We start from the raw sequence: 20,986 nt of genomic DNA on the forward strand, positions 1-20,986 counted from the left end.
CACATTTTAGGAAATTCCCAGTTCCAATGCTTATGTCTACTTCCAAAGTACCCAGCCGTACTTTAAAGTTGTGTAGTTTTTACACCCGGAAGGAATTAAACAAAGAATTGCCTTTAGGAGAAACTCCATCTCTTCTAACACTGAAGACTCTACAGTCGAGAATGAAAACTGGCCGTTTTGTCATAAAACAAATCTCCTCCAAGTCATAGATTTCACAGTATCCTGAGATAGAAAGACCCAAATCCCATTGGAAAATAATGGGATTGAATGCATGGATTCTAAAATACAGTGGAATTTGAGTGCCTGCATCCAATTGAAATGCAACGAGATTTGAGTACCTAAGTCCCATAACCTGATTGAAAGTCTACCTTCGGTTTTTCACATGATCATGGGGGCAGGTGGGACTTGGAAAACGTATCACATTATGCCTCAACTAGCACAAAAGAAGCTGCATTTAATTCAATAACATTATACCAGAGTTCTCTCCTGTAGGATTATTTTTTGGGAGTTACTTTTTTAAAACAGAAGGAGGCATTGCTGAACCATTAGTGTTACACAATTAACAGTTTCTGCATTCTTCTTCCTAGCAGAGAAAGTGCTGGGAAGTTCACAGAGGTTGCATAAAGTTCTTTTACGTTAATAGGCTTTTCTGATTCTGCAAGCCCTTGTCCCCAAACAAGGTTAAATTAAGCTAGCAAACCAGCTAGCATTAGCAAAAATCATGTCTTTGGCACAAAGGATTACAATGGCCAGACAGATTTTGATCAGACCTATAATATATACACATTAATCCTCTGGAAAATCAAATAACTAGCACATGAAGGCAGAACACGGATGACATCTGGTACCAATATGCGCAGAAAGAATCCAGCAAATATTTTCCGCTGTTTTACACATTTAGCAACCAGTTTTGTTGAACTTTCGCCTCCATGAAGGTGAATTGCAGGGTATTGCCACAGGGTGGCTCATCTCGCCTGCGATGGGAGTAACAGACTTATCTGCTTACACAAGTAGCCAAAGTGAGGCTGTTCTTTCCCAAAGCCTTACGGATTGCTACAGCCGAAGTACACAGGGAAGAACGACTACAAAGAGAAAACCAGGAAGGGCACAGACCCAATTTTAATTCATCTTAACCCTGCATAGTTTCTCTCCCGCCAGTGAAACAACAGTCGTTCCTGATGATTTTGTGGGTGGATAGCGCCTTGTGAGGGCACTGAGCCCACATTTCTCAGCAGCCAAAAATCCTACGAACTTCTTTGGAATTTCCAAATGACCAAAAAAATGCAACCTCACACCTTGTTCCTATACCCGTTCACTGTGACAAAATATATCTTGTTTGCTTCAAAGCATTTGGGATAAGACTCTTGTTCTATCGACAGTGGCACAGAGAAAACTGACTTCACTATCATTGGGCAGGCTGTTAAAAATTTTATGTTAACCTGTACACTAAAATCATGTCTCATCTCTTAGGATAGCAGACTAGCAAACTGAAAAACATGCATTCATAACTATCAAATGCTTCTAGATGTGGAAAAAAAAATTCTCATTTGTTTTCAAAAACTAGATTGGTGTAGGTAGGGAACTTCATAAATAACTATTTACAGTTAAAAAAATTCAAACACAGAATATACAACAAAATTATTATAATGGTCAGATATGATCAACTACTATAGAAGTGTTCTGAATAAGTAGAAATTAGAATTCTCTTGTTTCTAACATTCTTTTTTCTTTTCTGCTGCTATATGTTAAACAACATTTTCATCTTGAGTGATATAAAGTTTAAATTCGTAATAGTTACATGCTCAGCATAACTGGTTCAGCACTGCAATTTTCAAAATGCAATTGATTAAATTGCCTCAGATTTAGTATATTTATTACTAAAATGCATTTCTAAAATCCAGTGCATTTTCTCTTCTGAGTACTACATATTTAAAACAGAATTGAGAAGTTAAAGAGGGAATTAGATCCAAAAAAGATCCCCATGGCATAGCTTCTGAACTAGTCATTCACAAATATTTTTCAAAACTATTAATTCTACTCATGATGAATACCAGCTACCCTGCCAAATCTGAGGAAATTGCTTAAAAGACCAGCATCCATAAAAACCAGTAAGTTCAAAATTAATTCCAGGCAACCCAGCATACGCTGAAACAATATGGCACAGGGGAAAAGAAAAACAAACAAACAAACAAAAAACCAAAACCAACCAAACAAAAAACCCCACCACACCAGCTCCCTAGTACTCTAAGAATATAATTCCTGTAGAAGAATTTCACTCTGAGGGTAACGGCAGCCCCCAGGGCAGTATAGTGACATGGGCAATGCCACAGGCCTATACACCTGTTTGCAGTCACAGACTAGGTCACCTTACAACACAGTTTCGCTACACTATTTGTGTGCCCATGCCCTGCAAAAGGTATCGAGTTTACGATAAACAAGCAGATGAGCTGCACAGCAGGAACAAGAGCTGTCATATCTTCCAGAGCCACGAAACAGGAGAGATGTCAGGCAGCAGGCACAGCTACTGCTCTAGCAGCTGCCAGCACCCTGAAATCCTAAAGTGCCCATGTACCTGCCAGAAAATAGATCCAAAGAGGGGGAAAGGGCAACCCCAGAAAATCTCAGGTACGTGGTAACCTCCGGATGAAAACTCGACAGACTTTCTTAGAAATTCTACGTACTGTGTTTTTACATGATGTATTAAAAAAATACACATAATGTACTCTTAACACAAACTGTGCTGTTCATTTTCTCCAGAGTTCCACACTCCTGTTTAGATACTCTAGGTCGCTACTAGATAGCGAGATACTCCTTTATTCCCAACACTATTTCACAACAGTGATTTCCTCCCCCCCTCCACACCCACACACAACGCCCCCTATTCCCTCGGGAAATTCCCTGATCACTTTCACCCGTGTAATTTCACGGCGCTCCACTATCACTCCCGTTCCGCTGCCCCGCGCACACCCCGCGGTACAGCGGGGCTTTACAGCGGTCCTACGCGAAACCACGCTAACAAGCCACATTTGGAAACGGCCGAGGGCCTTCCCGCACCCGGGATCCGGGAAAGCGAAGACCTCCCTTCCCTCCTGTTCCTTGTTGTCCCGCGCGGAGGCGCAGCCGCCCACAGGGGGCGGCCCCGCCCCGCGGGAGCCACACCGCGAGCCGGGACACTACAACACCCACAATGCACCGCGAGCCCAGACACGCCGGTTCTTGCAGTCCGCGTGCGGCCCCGCCCCACCCGCCCCGCAGCTCCGCCCCCGCGGGGGGGGCGGGGCAGGGCTGACGGCGGCGCGGCAGATCGGGGCGCGCGCGCGGCGGCGGGAGCAGGTGAGCGGGGACGCGCACCAGGAGCGGCGGGGCGGGAGGCGCCGGCACCGGGAATGAGGGGAGCGGGGGCGGGAGCGGGAGCGGGAGTCCGGGAGGGGGCGGCCGCGGGAGCTGAGATGAACCTCGCCGCCGCCCGTCCCACGCCAGGCAAGGACGGCTCTCGCCGCCTCCGCGCCGCGCCGGTGGCGCAGCTCGCGCAGCTCCCGCACACCTGTGCGGTGGCGGCCGCGGGCGGTGGCAGCGCCGGGTCTGAATGCGCTCGGGCGGGGCGGCGAGGACAGCCTCCTCCGTTGCCCGGGGCGGGGGTCAGGAGCGGCGCCTCACCAACTGCACCAACTGGTGGTTCCTCCGGCGCCGCGCCGGGACCCGCCGATCCCCGCAGCCCCATGCGAAGGGACGGGGGGGTTCGCGGTGCCCCGCCCGGTGCCGCGGGCTCGGCGGCCGCCCCGAGAGTTACGTAAAACGGTGGCGGCGCTGCCCGAGCGCGGCCCTGAGCGCGGCGGGGCCGGGCCGGGCTACCCCGGGCTGTACCGGCGGGTCTGGGGCGGTTCTCCCGTTTCAGAACCGTCCCGTCACGGAGGAGGCGGCGCATCCTCATGTGCAGGTTTTGGAGGCAGGGTACATTCAGTGGTTTCTAGTTCTGTCACAGACTCTTTGGAGCAGGAGTTGCCCACCTCCGTGTGTGTGTATGTGCGAGGTGTGATAAATAAGCCCCCCAGTTTCGAGTTCATAACCAGGTGAAAAATACTGTCAGGTAACTTGGCTGAAGGCGGCACAAAATTATTATCATTTAAAAAACCCCATTAAACCTAACCGAGCAAGTTGTTTCTCTGAATATTCCACTTGTTCTTCAGTGGACATTCCTCAGTAGCACTTAAACCCTAAACATCAGAGGTCAGCTCGTCTGCGTTGTCCAAACAGAGGCCTAATGTCTGTAACCAGATCACAAATACTATTGCGTAGCTAAAAGTCTTCTAAATCCAATTACAACTGTTAAGTAAGGATTGCTTTGTTTCCAGTCTATTATCCTTGAATCGTGTGGCTTACATGTTTCTCACTGAACATACAAACCATTAGCTTAAGAGGGTTTGGAATTGCGATAGCTGCAAGCTGAAGGCGAACCCTTTTTAAGTGGTTTTATTACAGCCTCTTTGCTTCACCCGCAGAAAGGGAGGTGGCTGCTGTAAACACCGGGATAAGCTGGTGTCATGCTGCTCTGTAGCATGTGACGGCTTGGTTGCCGGGACTGTCCTATCCTGTTTCAGATCTAGCAGTCCAGCGCTTCCAGCAAATGTTCTCTTCCTTCTGTTTCGTTCTTAACTTAGAGTTGGGAATCAAGCTAAACCAAATACAGCTTCTGAACAAGAAGCAGATTTCCTGCAAAAAGTAGAGTGAATATCCAGACAAGAAAGTGCAGTCTCTGGGTTGTCTCATAGATGTTGTGAGCGATCTGTTTGCTCTGAAAGTTGGTGTGGTGCAATGATTCTACTAGTTCTGTGCAGTGACATGTGAGACCAGTCCACGGTGAAGCTTGGGGAGTAGCAGTGTGCAGCTAAATCTTCCCTCCTTGCTGCACCAACGTAAGCAAGGAGTGATGTAGTTTGTGTAAAAGAGTTTTTTTAATGAAATTATTTACTGTTCCTTGTATTGCATGAATTGGCAGTAAACTGTATTCATAGAAAAGGCTCGATTCCTAAGATTGTGACCCTCGTTTGAGCATTGTATTTTTTTCTAATGTTCAGCTTTCATAAAGTGCAAATTAATGTGATTTTAAACCCTGTTGTAATTCATAGCATGTAAATATTTTACGCATTTGGAAATTAGGATACTTCTGCAGTTCAAGATGGATTTATATACATGTTTATGCATATACATGTATTTTTGAGTCTTCTAAGTTCTAATGTAATATTTTTGTATGTTTCTTTTTCTGGTGGAGGGGGTTTTTTGTTGGTTTGGTTTGGTTTTTTGTTTGCTTTTGACAAAAAAAATCAAATTAAGTGATATGGTGTGCCCTTTGCTCACTAGACCTGCCATTTCTGTTGCTCAGAGAATACTTTTCTGTGACACTGTAGTTATCAGCCCCTTTTATTTATCTATGGGTGTGTTTACTCTATCAGATTGAGTAGAGAAGTCCTTTAGAAGAAAATAGAGTCATCATCACCATGTAACGTGCCGTGGCTTGTGATTTGGAGTGGCCTTGCCGAGTACAAAAGAAATTAAATTAGAAAACATACCCTGGGAGCAGGCTTAGTGCAGTCCAGCTGCTAATAAGCATTCAGGCAGTGGTACCAAATTACAGCTGGTCTGACATGAAAGCTGCTGAAGCACATACAGTGTAGGTGTTGGCTTCTTAACACCAAGTATTTTATTCTCAGGTTGGTCTGTGTTATGTTGCATGCCACTATTATGTGTAGCTGTTCAGAAATGGATGTGCACTGAAGACTAGTAAGTAGTAAGTAAATAAGTTCAAGATAGTGAGTTTTTGACTGGCATTTCACTTTAAAGAAATAATTTGTTTTAGGAAACACGCTTTTCACAAGTATTGTAACTGGTGAAAATGTCTGTGTAGAGTTTTGAAGGGGTTTTTTTGTTTGTTTGTTTGTTTTTCTTTTTATAAAGTGCTGAAAAGCACAAGTGTTTTTTTTCTTTTCAAAATTCCACGGACTCCTAAGTGAACTTCAACAGATTCCCTGAGATGGGGACTTACTTTCCTCTCCTGGTTTGTAGTCATGCAGCACAAGATAATCACTTTTTACTTACAGATCCTTCGATTTGTTGCTATCTGGACTTAGTTGGGTTCTTCCGTTTATAGGGATTTAATATCACAGCTCCTAGTAACAAAGCTGTGTCGGACATTCTTTAAGGCATGTTCTCAATTCCTTTTCCAGGTAGCATGGAAGAGCCACTGAAGTGGCAAGTGAAAAAGGAATTACCTTTTTCAGTGTTTCATTTAGATATTTATTTATTTATTTAGAGAATATTGCTAGAGAAAATTTACCAGACAATAGTTCATACCTTGATGTGTCTATTTGTATTTAAGAAAAATTATTGCAAAGCTTACTGTTCAGGGCAGAAAATAGATTTCCTTACTGAGATACAGGTGGAAAAAGGAATTTAGATCTTGGTGTAGCTCCAGGAGAACATCTTGTCTCAGGGGCAGGTGTGACTTGTTTTCTCTCATACTGAGGGAGGCTGAAGCAGGTCAGCTGCCTGACACGTGGCTTTAGTCACACAGCCGAGTGCAGGACTGTGCTGCAACAGAAGCTGCTCGATAGTCCAAAGCCTGTACCTGACCAGCAAAGTCAATCAGCAGGGGTTTATGATAGTGACGTTTCAGCTCCCTCAGATGCTGCTGAGCGTCCAGCCTCATCCACAGTGAAGCAGAGGTGTTCCCGAGGAATAACTGCCAGTTTGAGATTGTTCTTGCTGGTGAAGTTACTTGAGCTTTCTAGCAGAGTGTGTGAGGACTTCCTCAGGCAGCTAAAAAGATGACTTTGTTTTTTCCTTCACTCAAGGAATTTGTTCAAGAGCATTTTTCAGTCTTGCTGATGCTGGTTCATTTAAAATTTATTTCCTTATTCACGTTCTCTAAGATTTATTTAGAGCAAGAGAATGAAAGCATCACTTTACCCTCTCAATTAGCAAACTCATTTGGTTTTTGCTGCAGTAGATGATTGATAATATGATGTGAATCAGGTTGACCATTTCCCATTCCACAGCCTCTTGCAGCATCATGGTTGATTGGTATACTCCTGGGTGAAACAGGTGGTGGCTCAAATCCTGTTAGTCCAAAAAGGTGGCATTTAATTTGCATCTTGTAAGAGTTCTTATTTGGGTACTTTGCTAAAACGAGAAGTTTTTTGGCAGTTTGATACTGCTGTCTTAATTTTATTTTGCTTTTTTTTATAAATATACACACATGCACACAAAAGATTGGTTTGAAATGGTTTTGTAGAAGAAAAAATATTAAATAATGTGTTTCTCTTTTTTGCCTACACTTGTTTTGCCATTTTAATCTGCTGGAATGGAAAACTGGCTGTTGTTAAAACCCTGCTTCTGATGTGCATGCTTGTAAAACTTAATTGCTCCAATTCAAACTACAGAAAGTATGCCCATTTAACATTGTGACAAATACCTGCAGCATTATATGTAATAGAGTTGTTTTGAAAAACATTGAAAACAGATCCATTATACTTCAGTGAATGTGTAAGATGCAAATCTGTTTTTCACCTAATTTGTTTACTGTCGTGTCTTTTGATTCATGTCTTGTATATTGTTGCATGTGTGTTTGGCTCACATAGTCTGCTCCAAATGTCTTACAGAAGCAATTCTGAGAAAACCTCTTGTGCTGTTAAAATTTAAGTCTCTAAAGCTACATCAGCTTCTTATATGCTCAAAAATTGCTGTCGCTTTGGGTAAAACAAAATAGTATTTAAATCATAAAGGACAAAAGTATTTTTCTCTTTGTAATCTTGCTTTAACTTTTTGTCATTTTAATTTTAATAGTTGTGAAAGAGCTGTAAAGTTCTCTGTGAAATGGTAGAATACGATCTAAAAGCAGCATTTCATATGAAGCCTAATTCCTTGTGAAAATGTTGAGCCATCAATACTGCTATGTACCATCTCAAAGCTCATACAGATTTTTTCCAAATCAGTATCTTACTGTTGCTTTGACTTAGAAATGAAAGCAATATTTTCTGTCCTTCACTGCAGGTACTGTTCCTGAAAAGAAGAGGAAACATGGCTTATGCACTGAATGAAGCTTAAATTCCTGGACCAAAAACTGAGGGGTTTCTTCATGAAGGATGGCAACACCATATGTTCCTGTTCCTATTCCTATTGGAAGTTCATCATCCAGCTTTACAAACAGAAACCAAAGAAGTTCTTCTTTTGGGAGCATCTCGACAAGTTCGAGCTCCTCAAAAGGACAGCTGGAGGACTGTACAAATGGTAGTTTTAAAAAGATGAGCGTGCCTGACCAGATTGGTTCTACGTCATCTGCATGTAGCAGTCCACTTGTTAGGACTAAATTTACAGGTCTGGATCCATCCATAGAATATTGTACTCAGCCTGTGGAAGAAATAGAGCAGAATACGGATTCCAGGAGCTGGGAAGATCGACCGTCCACGCCTACTATACTGGGCTATGAGGTTATGGAGGAAAGGGCAAAATTCACTGTAAGTTTTTGGGGATAGTGTAGTTCATCCTGTAACTCCAAGATAACAATTGAATGTGCTTTGCATTCTCCTTTAGTAATTAATCCTGCAATTCAGGAATATTGGAGTGCTTTACTAGTTTAACAGCTTAGCTTCAAAGTACTGCCTGACAGGAAAATATCAATCCTGTTACAAAGGTGGAAAACTGGAACTCGGAAGCGGTCTTTCCTGTAATTGTGTATGTGGAATAGCAGAAATTCATTCTAATTCAGGTAAATTTCAGCTGGAAAAGTCAGGAATTCCTTGCAGAGTTACAATTCCTTGTGAAATTGAACTTGTAGGAGTTCTAAGTAGCTAAACATCTTAAATAAAATGTAGTTTTTTATTTGAAATTAATGATAAGAACCCCTGATATTTGCCTTTTACAGTTATTAGTAGCTTGAAATAGTTGCATTGAAGTGCAAACATGTAGGTTTCAACTTCTTGCCCTGCTGAGTTTAGTTTCTAGTAAGGGGAAGTCTGTTCTGCAAACATCAGAGTGAGAAGTCACTTATGCCATATCTCATGCCAGAACACCAGTCTAACTGGTTTGTATTGATTTTTCTCAAAGTGTACTGTAGCTGGCAATTCATTTTTTTCTACATGCCGTAAATATATCAATGCATTTCTACATTTGTTTTTGTGGATGTGGTTGAAACATTTCTTTGGGATAATTCAGTAATGCTTGTGGGACTGATGGAAGCTGTTTGTTACTGATTATTAATTACTTCAGAATGACCAACATTAATCAGAAATAGGTAAGGAGAAGGAAATAGCAGACAAACTTCTTTTCCTTCCTGTTTTCTTTTATATTAGTGTGGAATCTGATGCCTTCATGACAGTTAAAATACTAATGAAGTCAAGTTCTCTTTGCAAAATATTAAATAATGCTGCTTTTTAAGTATTTAAAAATGATAGCCTGTCTTTTCCTAGGATTTTTGGTTTCTAATATGTTCATGCATGAAGAAGAGCAGAATTTTTTTCCACATGTAGATTAAAAAATTCCTTTTAAAAAATAACCTTCAAAACTAAAACAATGATTAATATTGTTATATTGACAAAGATGAGACTGAAAATATCACAGAATCATTTAGGTTAGAAAAGACCTCCAAGATCAAGTCCAACCTTTGATCACTGCCTTGACAACTAGACCATGGCCCTAAGTTCCATGTCCAGTAGTTTCTTGAACACCTCCAGCAATGGTGACTCCCACTATCTGGGCAGTCCATTCCAATGTTTAACAACCTTTTCCATGAAGGAATTCCTAACTTGATGTCCAACCTGAACCTCCCCTGGCACAGCTTGAGGCTGTGTTCTCTCATCTTGTCACTTGTTGTCAGGGAGAAGAGGCCAAATCCCACCTGGCTACCACCTCCTTTCAGGTAGTTGTGGAGAGCAATAAGGTCTCCCGAGCCTCCTTTTCTCCAGGTTAAACACTCCCAGCTCCCTCAGCCAGTCCCTACAGGACTTGTGCTCCAGTCCATTGCCCTTCTCTGGATGCACTCCAGCACCTCCGTCTCTTCCTTGAAGAAGGAAAATGTCAAAAATATGCCAAGGCATATTCCAGTGTGCATGTAAGGTGTCCTTCAAGTGTAGTTACGATGACAACTTTGACTCCTTATTTTATGTAGAAGGCCAGTTAATGGTACAAGTGAAACACTCTTCCATTGTTAAAATGCTTGGATGCATTTTTGCTCTTCCTGAATTCACTTCTACTGTGTTTGTTTCTGAAAGCACATAATTAACTGCTTGTTTTCAGTTGGATATTAAAAATAAGCTTGCTATTTTGCATTAAGGCCAGCAAGTAATTAGTCCTAGAAATTTGGATTGCTTTTGCAGTGCTGAATAAGTGAGATGGAAGACAGTGGAAGTTAAATTGAGATCACCTGTAAAACAGAGGGGACTTATTTGCTGAATTTGTTTTTTTTACTGTTGTTAGCATCTCATAGTTTCCAAAAATATGTATCTGAACTACTTAAGCTGGATGATGTCCTAACTTCAAGAGTTAGATGTTAGTGCATGTTGGAGTACATGGCTGCTGAAGGTTATGTGAGCGAAAACCTAGGCTGAAAAACATCTCTTTGTAAGCTGTTGGTCTCAAGTGAATTACCAGTCCTGGAATGTTCAATTAGCACTGTTTTTCTTTCTTTTGAGCCAAGTAGAAATGATAATGAGATGCTGAATTGGCTAGAGATTGATACTAAATATTGGCATATTTTCATTGAATATTTTGTATTTGTGGAATAAGGCAATTCATGATTGACTGGAATTTGTTGAATTTGTTGAATTCATTTGTAATTTTTTCCAAGATCTTATGTGAAGGAATTGAGAGTTGGGTTTTTTAATACTCCAGTTCTTGTTTATTAATTAGTAATCTTTAAAATAAATAAATAAAAAAGCCAACCATCTTATTTTCAGCTTGTGGGGGAAAGCCAAACATATTTTTGGAGACCATTAATCACAAGCTGATTGCACTCCTTATCACACTTTAGTTGACCATAATTTGTGAAGACTTTAAAAAAAACAAACTTGTCTAATGTTTACTTGGAAACCATTTAAAGTGAAGCTGAGACTAAATGAATTTTTTTTATGTGTGCATTTTTAAGCAATGCCTTTGCTGAACCTTTAGTAGAATAAAAGAATGTAATAGAATACTGATTGGCAAGTACTTCCGCAAGAATATTCCAAAGTTTCTTGTTCTGTGTTTTACTGTGTACTAGCAAAGAGTCTTCACAATTTTACATTTTTTTATTTATTTGTTTTATTTATGAAAATTGTTTATACTTTTAGTATGATAGGAAAGCTAAAATACTTGGACGAACTTTTATACATAAAATGCAAGACAGATGAATTACGTTTTAATGCTGTCTTTGTAGGCACGTCATACAGCTTGAATTTTAAAAGCTAATAGCCTTCTCCTCAGTCACAATCTGTGACTTCCAGAGATGATGTGACTTAGAAGTGAAGTTCTGTGTTTAAAACATAGATAAGTACTTGCTGAAAAATTGCATTTAATTTGCACCCTAGTTATCTGTAGTTTCTGTAACTGTCTGCTACTTAATATATTATAGAATACAAAATTGCTAAAACCAGTCTCACACATGTACAGAGGTTGGCAAGCACAAGGGTTATCGTATGTTAGGACTGCAACAAGAAAAATACATTTATCAGCTAAGAAAACCTGCTGTAAAAGTGTGACATACTGGAAAGTATTTTACTATGTAACAGATTAGAAAATGTTTTAAATAGAGCTTGGTTAAGTGCCTGTAAGGGATTTTTTATCGTTACTATTCTAATGTCTTTTTCTGTGTTGTATTTTATTTTCTTTTTAACTAGAGACATGTAGGCTGGGAACACTAACCCAGTACAATTGCAGAACCTTTCTTTCCTTACATTGGAGAAAGTAAGGTTTTGACATTAGACACTGTTTAATGTTTTCTAATTGAAGTTATGTTGTTAAATTCGTTGTGTTCAGGCATTTGAGTATTAGTCCTCCTAAAAAGTAATTGATTTTTTTATTATTGTTTTCATCCGTTTTCTTTTAAATAGGAGTATGGTACTGCTGTGCTATTGTCTTGCTAAATCTGATTCAAAAGAATGAAGTCATATTTTGCCTGGAAAGACAAAAAGCTAATTTTCAAGACAAATGTGGATGTAATTTTGTTCTGCTTCACTTTTCCTTGTGAAGCAAGTCAGATGAGACCTTTGAAACCAATATCACAGTACCTTATCATTAACAGTCATCTTAAAAACAGATTGGCCTCAAGGATCAATGAATAAAACTATAAGTTAGCAAAGGTTAAAGTAGATCACTAAAACATACTTCCTTTACCTCTTTGATAGCTGAGACTTGTGTTTTGCTCGAGAATAAATTTGGGTACAGTTTCACAGACCCTTTCTTATACACAGAAATAGTTAAATGTATTTAGGAATTACAGTAGCTCCTTCCTTAAATTCTGAAATTAATTTATACTGTTTGTACTGATAATTAGGTTATTTGGGTTTCTTTTAATCTAATTAGGAATTTTTTTTATCCATCAGTTTGTTTCTTTAAGAGATAAAAGATAATTTCAGCCTTTCAGACAATGCAGTGTGATATTCCTGTCTTTCTACACAGGTATACAAAATACTGGTAAAAAGAAGTCCAGAGGAAAATTGGGTGGTTTTCAGACGGTACACTGACTTCTCCAGGCTTAATGACAAGGTGGGAATTATACACTGGTAAATTCTAAGCTGTCTTGCCTCGCTGTTCTTTCATGTCTCATTTTCTTTATCTCTCACGTTTTTGTCACTTCTTTTCTTTTCTTGATTTTTTTACTGCTTATAAAACACATACTATATTAATGCCTGGAAAATCATGATTCCTTATTTTTTCAAAGATACTTGAAATCACTACAGCTGATATAAAGAAGTTGTAAGAGCTTCATCTGAAGCTTAGTGTGCTTCAGACTTTGTATTTATTCCTAGTTTATATGGTAAAGGAAATTAACTCTTCAATATTTATCCCCCACATGGACATAGAACTAGAGACTTGTATTCTCTTGCAGGAGCGATCCAGTAATTATTCAGTCCATTTCTGTGTGACAAACTCTGCTTTTTTCATGATAAACCTGAAGTTTCATGAAGTTCTTTGTATGTTGGTCAGTCTTCGGTTGCTTTCAATGTCTTCAAAGCTAATTGTGAAATACTATATCAGAACTTTAAAGATGGAGATAAATAGGAATTCTCAGTCTGCAACTCAATGTTTTTAGAACAGTTGAAAGCAAAAAATTCTTGTCTGAAAAACACAAGTTTTTATTATTGGTAAATTGTACTTAGCTACCGAAAATAGAAAAACAGAATTACAGTTTTCTTTGCCCGCTCTTCACTCCTAAGAATAATCTTTCATTGCTAATTTAACATATTTTCTGCTATTATGTTCTTTCATGTTGCAATTTGTAACCTTTATAACACTCCCTTTTTTTTTACCAACGGTAAACCTAATCAACTAAGAGTTTAATTGAGCTGAAATTTTAAACACAGACTTGAACTTATACATGTCTCCGTGTTCTTGGTTTGACATGTTTGTATATCTTCTAGGCTGCCTTTAAAACATCAGTGCAGTCTGAAACAAAATTGTTGAATGTTAATTAGTTTACAGGTTTCTTTTTGAAGAAACTTCTGTCTTTTAAGATAGTCCTAGATGAAGGAATTTCTTGGTAATCACAAAAGCCTGACTTCTCTTGAGATGATGATCTTGGTATTTCAACTCAAATTTTGGAAATCACATCATACAGCAGTTTGTATCTTGCTCAGCTATGTCCAGTATAGGTCAAGAATTGGCTTGCCTGCATTGAATTTTAATGTAGTTATCAGTGGTTTGAAAAATAAAAATGCCACAGCTATTAATTTTAGAATAAATATTCAGATTTTACAAGTGAAGCCCACAGTCTTTGCCATCAAATCTTTGACAAAAATGTTTGACTCTAGCATGATTTCTAGGTATGAGGATTTCTATTTAAAAGGAGAATATTTGTTTATCCTTGAGTCACTTTCTGAAGCTTTTTCATCTTTCAGTATACATCTAAAGTTTTATTATGTTACTTTTCTGTAATTCCCTAGAATGTCCAGAATGATGGTATGTTTCAGTTCCCAGAGCTGGTATTTCTGTATTATAAAAAGCATAGTGTCTTACAGACCAAAGAGTAAATGGTTGTATGCAAGCATCAGTCATTAAAAGGCACAGAGCAGCTCTTGCAATTCTTTGTTCTCTAATGGCAAATATAGACGTGCAGTTGCATGCATGTAAACTTTCAGGATTTTCTGTACCCCTTCTCCTAGAAATCCAGTGTAAGCAAAAGAAATGCACTATCTCATAAGACCTTTTCCTCACCACCCTTCTCAAGGTTGGTGACAAGTTATTAATTCCCTGAAATGGTACTAGGAACTTGGCATTAAATGCCAATTGAACTGAATAATCAATCACTGTGATTGCTATGTGAATCAGTTTGAGATATTAACATAGCAGGAATGGCCTCTCAGGAAAACCAGATAAAGGCAAAGAGCAGTAAGGGTTTTTGTGTATGTCAGGCATATACTTATTCATGAGTCCAAACTGAACTGAGAGTTGGACTTCCACAATGGCTAAAAATGGAGAAAATGTGAGAGTAGGAACAGTGTCACAATGGGGGCACATGTAGATAAAACCAGGAGCAGATGAACAAATACAGCTCAGCTAACTAATAAAAGAAGTTACTGCAATCTAGTAATAGCATTCTTATTTGTCCTGATCTCTTAAAGAACATAAAGATGGCAAAATAGCCATAGGATCCTAGAAAGTGTTTTTACTTCCACTATTTTCTGAAATATTCTTAGTAGGGAACAGCTAATAAAATAGAAATGAATGGAAGTAAAAGAGCTCAAAACCATTAACTGCCCTTTTATGAATGAAATCAGTAAATGCAGCAACAGGTTAAGACCTGAACAAATTTCAAGTGAGGAACAAATTCCTTGAATGTCAAAGCTATCTGCTTTCCAGGCAATGAAAAGGTTATGAAAACTCCATAACTACTGAAAGAAGATAAATAGAAGATGACAGCAAAGTAATCCAATGTAAGGGAAAGATAAGATATTACCAGTGGGGGTACACAAGAAGCCACATGATGATCTCAAAGTCAAAAGTAATTAAAAAAATACAAATACAGGTTAGTACAAGGAGAGTAGTACAGACTTCTGAAGACTAAGGCAAAAGTGCTGAGATGCAAGGTGGACCGACATGGGATGCTAAGAGCAACGGGAAAAGTATTATAAATCATCAGAGACACAAGTAAGGGAAAGAGGCAGTAAAATAAGAGATCCATTACTTGAGAGCAAACTATGGAAAGCAAACAGTGAATGTTACAGCAAAGACTGAAATAGTGTCTCTTGGTGTAATATTAACAAAAATTTAATCTTAGTGGGTGTTGGAACATGCTAGAATGAGAGGTTAGGAGCAAAGACTAAAATGCAGACATTTGTCTAGATGCTTAGGTTTTGTTTGTTTATAGCACCTACTGGGTTGAAGAAGTATGAGAAGTACTTTGACCCCAAAGAACTGTGGGAAAAGAACTTTCTAAAGTTTGTTACTATGTTGGTAGAGATGTTGAACAGATAATGAAATGACCAGTCTTAAGAACCAAAAAGTTAACCATTTTTCCCCAAGATTGCGTCATGTGAGGTGCATAATATATCACATGATGATGTAGGAGAGAGACATGTAGAAAAGGTGCTGGATACAAGGAAGCAATCGTGGCCAGAATAACTTGTCTGACCCTCCTGCTGTGTCTGAGGAGTGTTCAAGAAAGAATGCCCCAGGAGTGTGCTGTTGAAAATTAGTCTGCTCACAGCAGCTGGCTTTCTCATACTCTTAATCCACAAAAGGAGTAGTCTGTGGGTAGGCATACTCTTTCCTTAGAAATAAATTACATGATCTATGTGACCAGACAAGTGAAATTAACCATTATGCAGAAATCTGTGTGGTTGAAAAGCTTTCCCAGCAATGGTTATCTGCGGTCTTCTGTACAACTAACACAGGAACTCATTTTGTTATAATCTCTGGGTTCAGTCCTATTCAGTATTTTATCAGCTTAAGAGCTGTTATGGAGCATAGAGGATACTTATATATGTGGTATTTATGATTATTTGGTAATAGATGAAGGAATGGTGGATGACCAAAGATAAACTTAAAAATATCAAGAGAAGTCTAATATCAAGATGAATTTCAGTAAGAGGAAAACATACACTTAAATAATTAAATGCAGAAATAAAGAACAAGGCTTTGACGATAAAGTAATCTGTAAATAAGAAACTGGTATTTATCGTGGGATATTTCAATATACAATACTTGTGATGTTTAAATGGCACCCTTCTCATGCTGTGAAATGGTACACTGATATTCATATGAATAAAGGTGATCCATTAACATGGTTCTTCCTTGAAACTGTGTAGAGATTCTATCTGAAATGCACTATCTGTAAAAACTTAATCTCCTGAAAGAGCTACCAGTTAGCGTTTTCTGTAAGTCCATAAAGAGTAGTTAAATAGATAACACTTATTGTCAGAAGGGTTAAATTTTGCTGAGCAAGGATCAGGACACCCACTGAAAAATTATACTGCAGCTTTGTAAACACCGAGTGCTAAACTGTTTTCAAGGCAGATTCTAAAATCCCTGGCACTGCAACATTCATGTAAATATATTAGGTATGCAGTATGCAGTACATCTCTGACAAAAGTTGGTTTGATCCTGTATTCAGAAAAAAAGATTAAACAATTCTTGTGGCAGTTGGGATATCAGATTTTGTAAAACTAGTTTGGTTTTTCCTGCTGGTTGTAAGTCTTCTTCCAAGATTTTTCTGTGTCAAGCATCCCTTCTAAGAAAAGGCTTCAGAAAACTGGTTTTTATGGAAGTGTTGATAGTTAAGCATATTAGAAAAATGATTGGCATCTTTGGATAGGTTCATTGTTATGTAGTTTTATGCTTCCATTCATTTGCATATTTCATTTCTGAATTTAAAAAAAAATCTAGATATTTCTAATGTCGACTATACCCCATTGCTACTTAAGTTACTCAGTACAATTTTACATGTTACTACTAGGGTTTGAGCTATACTTGCATATTGAAATTTTAATATTCTGGGTGTACAAAGAGCTACTCTTTACTAGAAGTATCGTCAGGCATGTGTTGTAATTTATTCTGCTAGCCCCCCAAAAAAGACAAGTTGCAGAGTTGTAGATCTGTAATGGATTTTTATAGATAGATGGATAAATAGTACTTATTGTCCCTGAGTACTTTAGAAGAAACACCACTGAAATGCTTACTCATCTGATACTGGACATTAAATAACAAAGCAGAGGTTTTCATTCCCATTTTTATCTGGTAAATTTGAGAGGTCATTGGATTGCATAAGGCAGCACAGCAAGTGACAGAACTGTGTCCGCAATTTATGCTGTAATTTGGATTGTACTTATGGTTGAGACTTACCTTGTGCTTGAACTTAGCAGAAGCCAGAAAGATCTCGTAATTCTGAGTGAAGTCAGTGCCTGTGTCAAAATGAGTATTTTGATGAGACTTTTTTCTTGATTTTTTTTTTTTTTAAATTGGGTTTCATTTCAATTTCAGCTAAAAGATATGTTTCCGGGCTTTCGTTTGGCCCTTCCACCAAAGCGCTGGTTCAAGGATAATTATAATCCTGACTTCTTGGAAGATCGACAGTTGGGGCTGCAAGCATTTCTCCAGAACTTAGTAGCTCATAAAGATATTGCTAACTGGTATGTGATTAAACTTTGCTTTTGCATTTGTGTTTTTTTTTTTTCCAAACTGCTCTTATCAACTCCTAGACTCTAGCAGTGTGTCTTTGAGCAATGTGGTAAGGGATTTATTAGCATTCATTTTGTGCATTTCATCATTATGTGAATTATTTAGTGTTCTTTCAAATTAATCCTATCTTAACATAAACAAAAGAGAAGAATTGCAGTATTTTGAATTGTACATGGATAACTACTAAAAGTTGTAATATTTAAAATGTTAGACTAATCCCATATTACTCCTAAAACATTACTTCTCTGTGCTTAATGCGGCATTGATATATTGTTAATTTATACTAGGATTAAAAGTTATGCTTTCATAGTGGAAAGTACCTACACTGTTTTGGAATCAGTTTTTCAAATGTGTATTAAACTGCAGGTTTTTAACTTTTGTGATGCGCGATGGTAATAGGAGTATGTCTATAGATTGCTATATGTAAGTAAATTGAAACAACAAATAAAAAATTTCCTAACAGTTTAAAAAACATAATGTGTTTAATCAACAAAGTGCATAAGTGTCTTTGAACAGTATCTTCTTTCATACAAAGTGGGAGATTCTTCCAAAGCTGGAAGATGAATAGAGCATAATTCTGGCAAATGAAGTGTAAAAACATTATAATACAGAACAGAATGAAATTTGAGTAAGCAGATTGCTAGAGGCAGAGCAGTTAGTTCTAAAAACTTTTTCCAGCAGCAGAAATAAAAAAGTTGAGGTTACTGTACTAGAGGTTCTTTGAGGAATGAGTCTAAGGATGTATCATCATCTAAAACTTCATTCAAAACAAAGAATAAGGAATTTGCTAAAGCAAACAGCATTACCTCAAGAATTTTAAAGGAACTAAAATGTAAAATTGCCAAGCTGGGGTATAAGACCATATAATGCTTGTATCTGCTTTACTTTTTAGTAGAAGGGCTGTTACTGCTTTTGGCACATTTTATAAGCGTTTGACTACTGTGTCTGGAAACTAGAGATTCATAAATAAGTCTGACTTTTGGTACTGATTTTAATAAAAAAAACCCCAAAGTGCTTAGGAGGTGAATAAAAATAATACTTGAAAAAGCAATAATGTCTTTTGTAGAGGGAAATCTAACAAGCAAGTAGTTATAACAAGGCTCATATAGAATGGTTAAAAGACAAGGGGAAAAGGATTGATGGAAATTTAGGGGTATTACATGTGGAAAGCTAGATCACAGTTATGGACACCGATGTTCAGGAATGTCTTGAAATTTTCTGAGATCACGAACTATTGTAGAAGGATCATGAGGCACTGGGTGACTAATACTAGTTTTCTTGTCTTGAAGTACAAAATGACAGCAAGTACATCCATGCAGATTTGTGAACTCTGTTTTTTACAACCTGGAAAATAACTATTGGTACTGATATCACTGGTTTTCTGAATCAGTTCAGTATTCAGCAATAGTCAAAAAGTGTCATTAAAATTGTTAGAGGAACTTAAAGGGGAAAAAAAGTTATTGCTGTGGGAATCTGAATTGTACTTCCACGTAGTCCAGTGGTAAAACACAGCATTCAGTTTCAAAAGAAGTGCCTGCTAGAGGTACAGAGAAAGCAAACAACAACAGATGAAGCTACAGAAAAATTTCCCTGCAAGAGGAGTTCTTTTCTCATTAGTCTGTTGTCTTGGGTAAGAGCTGGCTAAACAAGGCATATGAAATCATCAAAGGGGATAGGGAAGGTGAGTAAAGAATGTTAATATTTGGATGATTCATAGTCATCTTGCAATATGTCACACTGAGTGGTGAAGCTTTGTTATGAGATGTCAAAGACACATCTTAAATGGTTTCAAAAAGAAATTGAGATCAACCTGTGAGTTTCTGTTTCAGTGGCTATTAAATATAATTATGTGGGTGAAGTATGCAGCCAGGAAGTTTAAGAACTTCCTTATTGTTAAATTACACAATTATAGGTGTGCCAAAAAAAAAGGAATTATTCTCTAATATTCCCTAAATGTCACTTCTGTTATGCTGCTGGAAACAGACTAGTGGGCAGAATGGACTTTTAGTCTACTTAATAGGATCTGAAGGCTTTGTGCTTCATGTTGTTGCAGCTAGTTTGGTATTTCAGCTAGCTTGTATATATCTTAATAATGGAACATTTTGGATAAAATACTGTGTCACGATTTAAGGCAAAAACCCAAACCATAACTTTTGGACTGCATTGCTCCTCTGATACAAAAAGGAAATAAAATGTTTCTGGAATCACTTTGTATTTTGGCTAATGAACAGATAGTTACCTGAAATGTGATTTTCAGAATTATGGTCTTGCTGTGTAACACTCAGCATAAAGATAGTTTTTTGAGAAACTTTATAACCTATTGGTACAGGTTATATTCTAATATAACTGGTGGAAGGTCTGAATTCCTCAGGAACTGGTTATAACTAGTGAGGTTTGATCCACCTTAATATTTTTATCCACTTATCACAGAATAAAAGTTACTATTAATGGAAATTAATATTTGCACCTCACATGAGCACTGATGAGCATCTGCCCATGCTTTCCCATTACAAAGGTCACCATTTACTTTTACAGTTTTGCAAATAAGTCAAAGTGCTTGGGTCACACCAAAACCAAATGAGCCTTTTCTCTTTGTAGAGAAGTCTCTTTATTTCTCTTTGTGCTTTATTTGCATTATCATCATTGAGACATTGACAGTGGGAATTTTGCCCTTCAGGGGTAGGAGACCTCATTTGGTTATACCTATTTTTTAATAAAACTAGATTCACAAAGGAATTTAAAGATAAGATGTAGGAGGATGGTGTGAAGGGGACTAAATTTAGCACCCCTTTTGTGGATTTCTTCTTGTATTTTGCATTGTATTGAAGTTTCAGTGAAAGATCAAACTGAAATTCTCCTAGAGTTTAATGTGTTCAGGAAAGTTTCATATAACTCATGAAGTGGGAGAAAGAAGTTTAACCTGCTAAACAGAAGCGTCATCTGACTTTATAGAGATGATACAGCTCTCCTGCCTCCGCCCTGTGCAAGAGCCTTGGTCAGCTTTGAGTCAGGGACCCAATGTGCCACACTGCCCCTAATGTTGGCATTGCTGCCTCCCTGGAGAGGGATGTCGGCCAGCACACAAGCGAAGAAATAAGCCCTGTACAGGAAACTCTGCCACATG

At 38.3% G+C, this 20,986-nt stretch overlaps 1 protein-coding gene across 2 annotated transcripts in view; it reads left to right on the forward strand.

Annotated features, from left to right (window-relative positions):
* Nucleotides 1-3,287: 3,287 nt before the first annotated feature.
* SNX16 (sorting nexin 16) overlaps nucleotides 3,288-20,986 on the forward strand; it is a 29,744-nt gene continuing 12,045 nt past the window's right edge. For both annotated transcript variants that reach the window (XM_027686450.1, XM_027686542.1), the window contains exons 1-4: nucleotides 3,288-3,333; nucleotides 8,047-8,510; nucleotides 12,646-12,732; nucleotides 17,665-17,813. In XM_027686450.1, the coding sequence (XP_027542251.1) occupies nucleotides 8,139-8,510; nucleotides 12,646-12,732; nucleotides 17,665-17,813 (608 nt within the window). In that variant the 5' untranslated portion in view covers nucleotides 3,288-3,333; nucleotides 8,047-8,138. The remainder of the gene's footprint in view (nucleotides 3,334-8,046; nucleotides 8,511-12,645; nucleotides 12,733-17,664; nucleotides 17,814-20,986) is intronic.

The sequence above is a fragment of the Neopelma chrysocephalum genome, unplaced genomic scaffold (assembly GCF_003984885.1).
Source record: "Neopelma chrysocephalum unplaced genomic scaffold, ASM398488v2 Primary Assembly neopelma1_22, whole genome shotgun sequence".
Classification (NCBI taxonomy): Eukaryota; Metazoa; Chordata; class Aves; order Passeriformes; family Pipridae; genus Neopelma; species Neopelma chrysocephalum.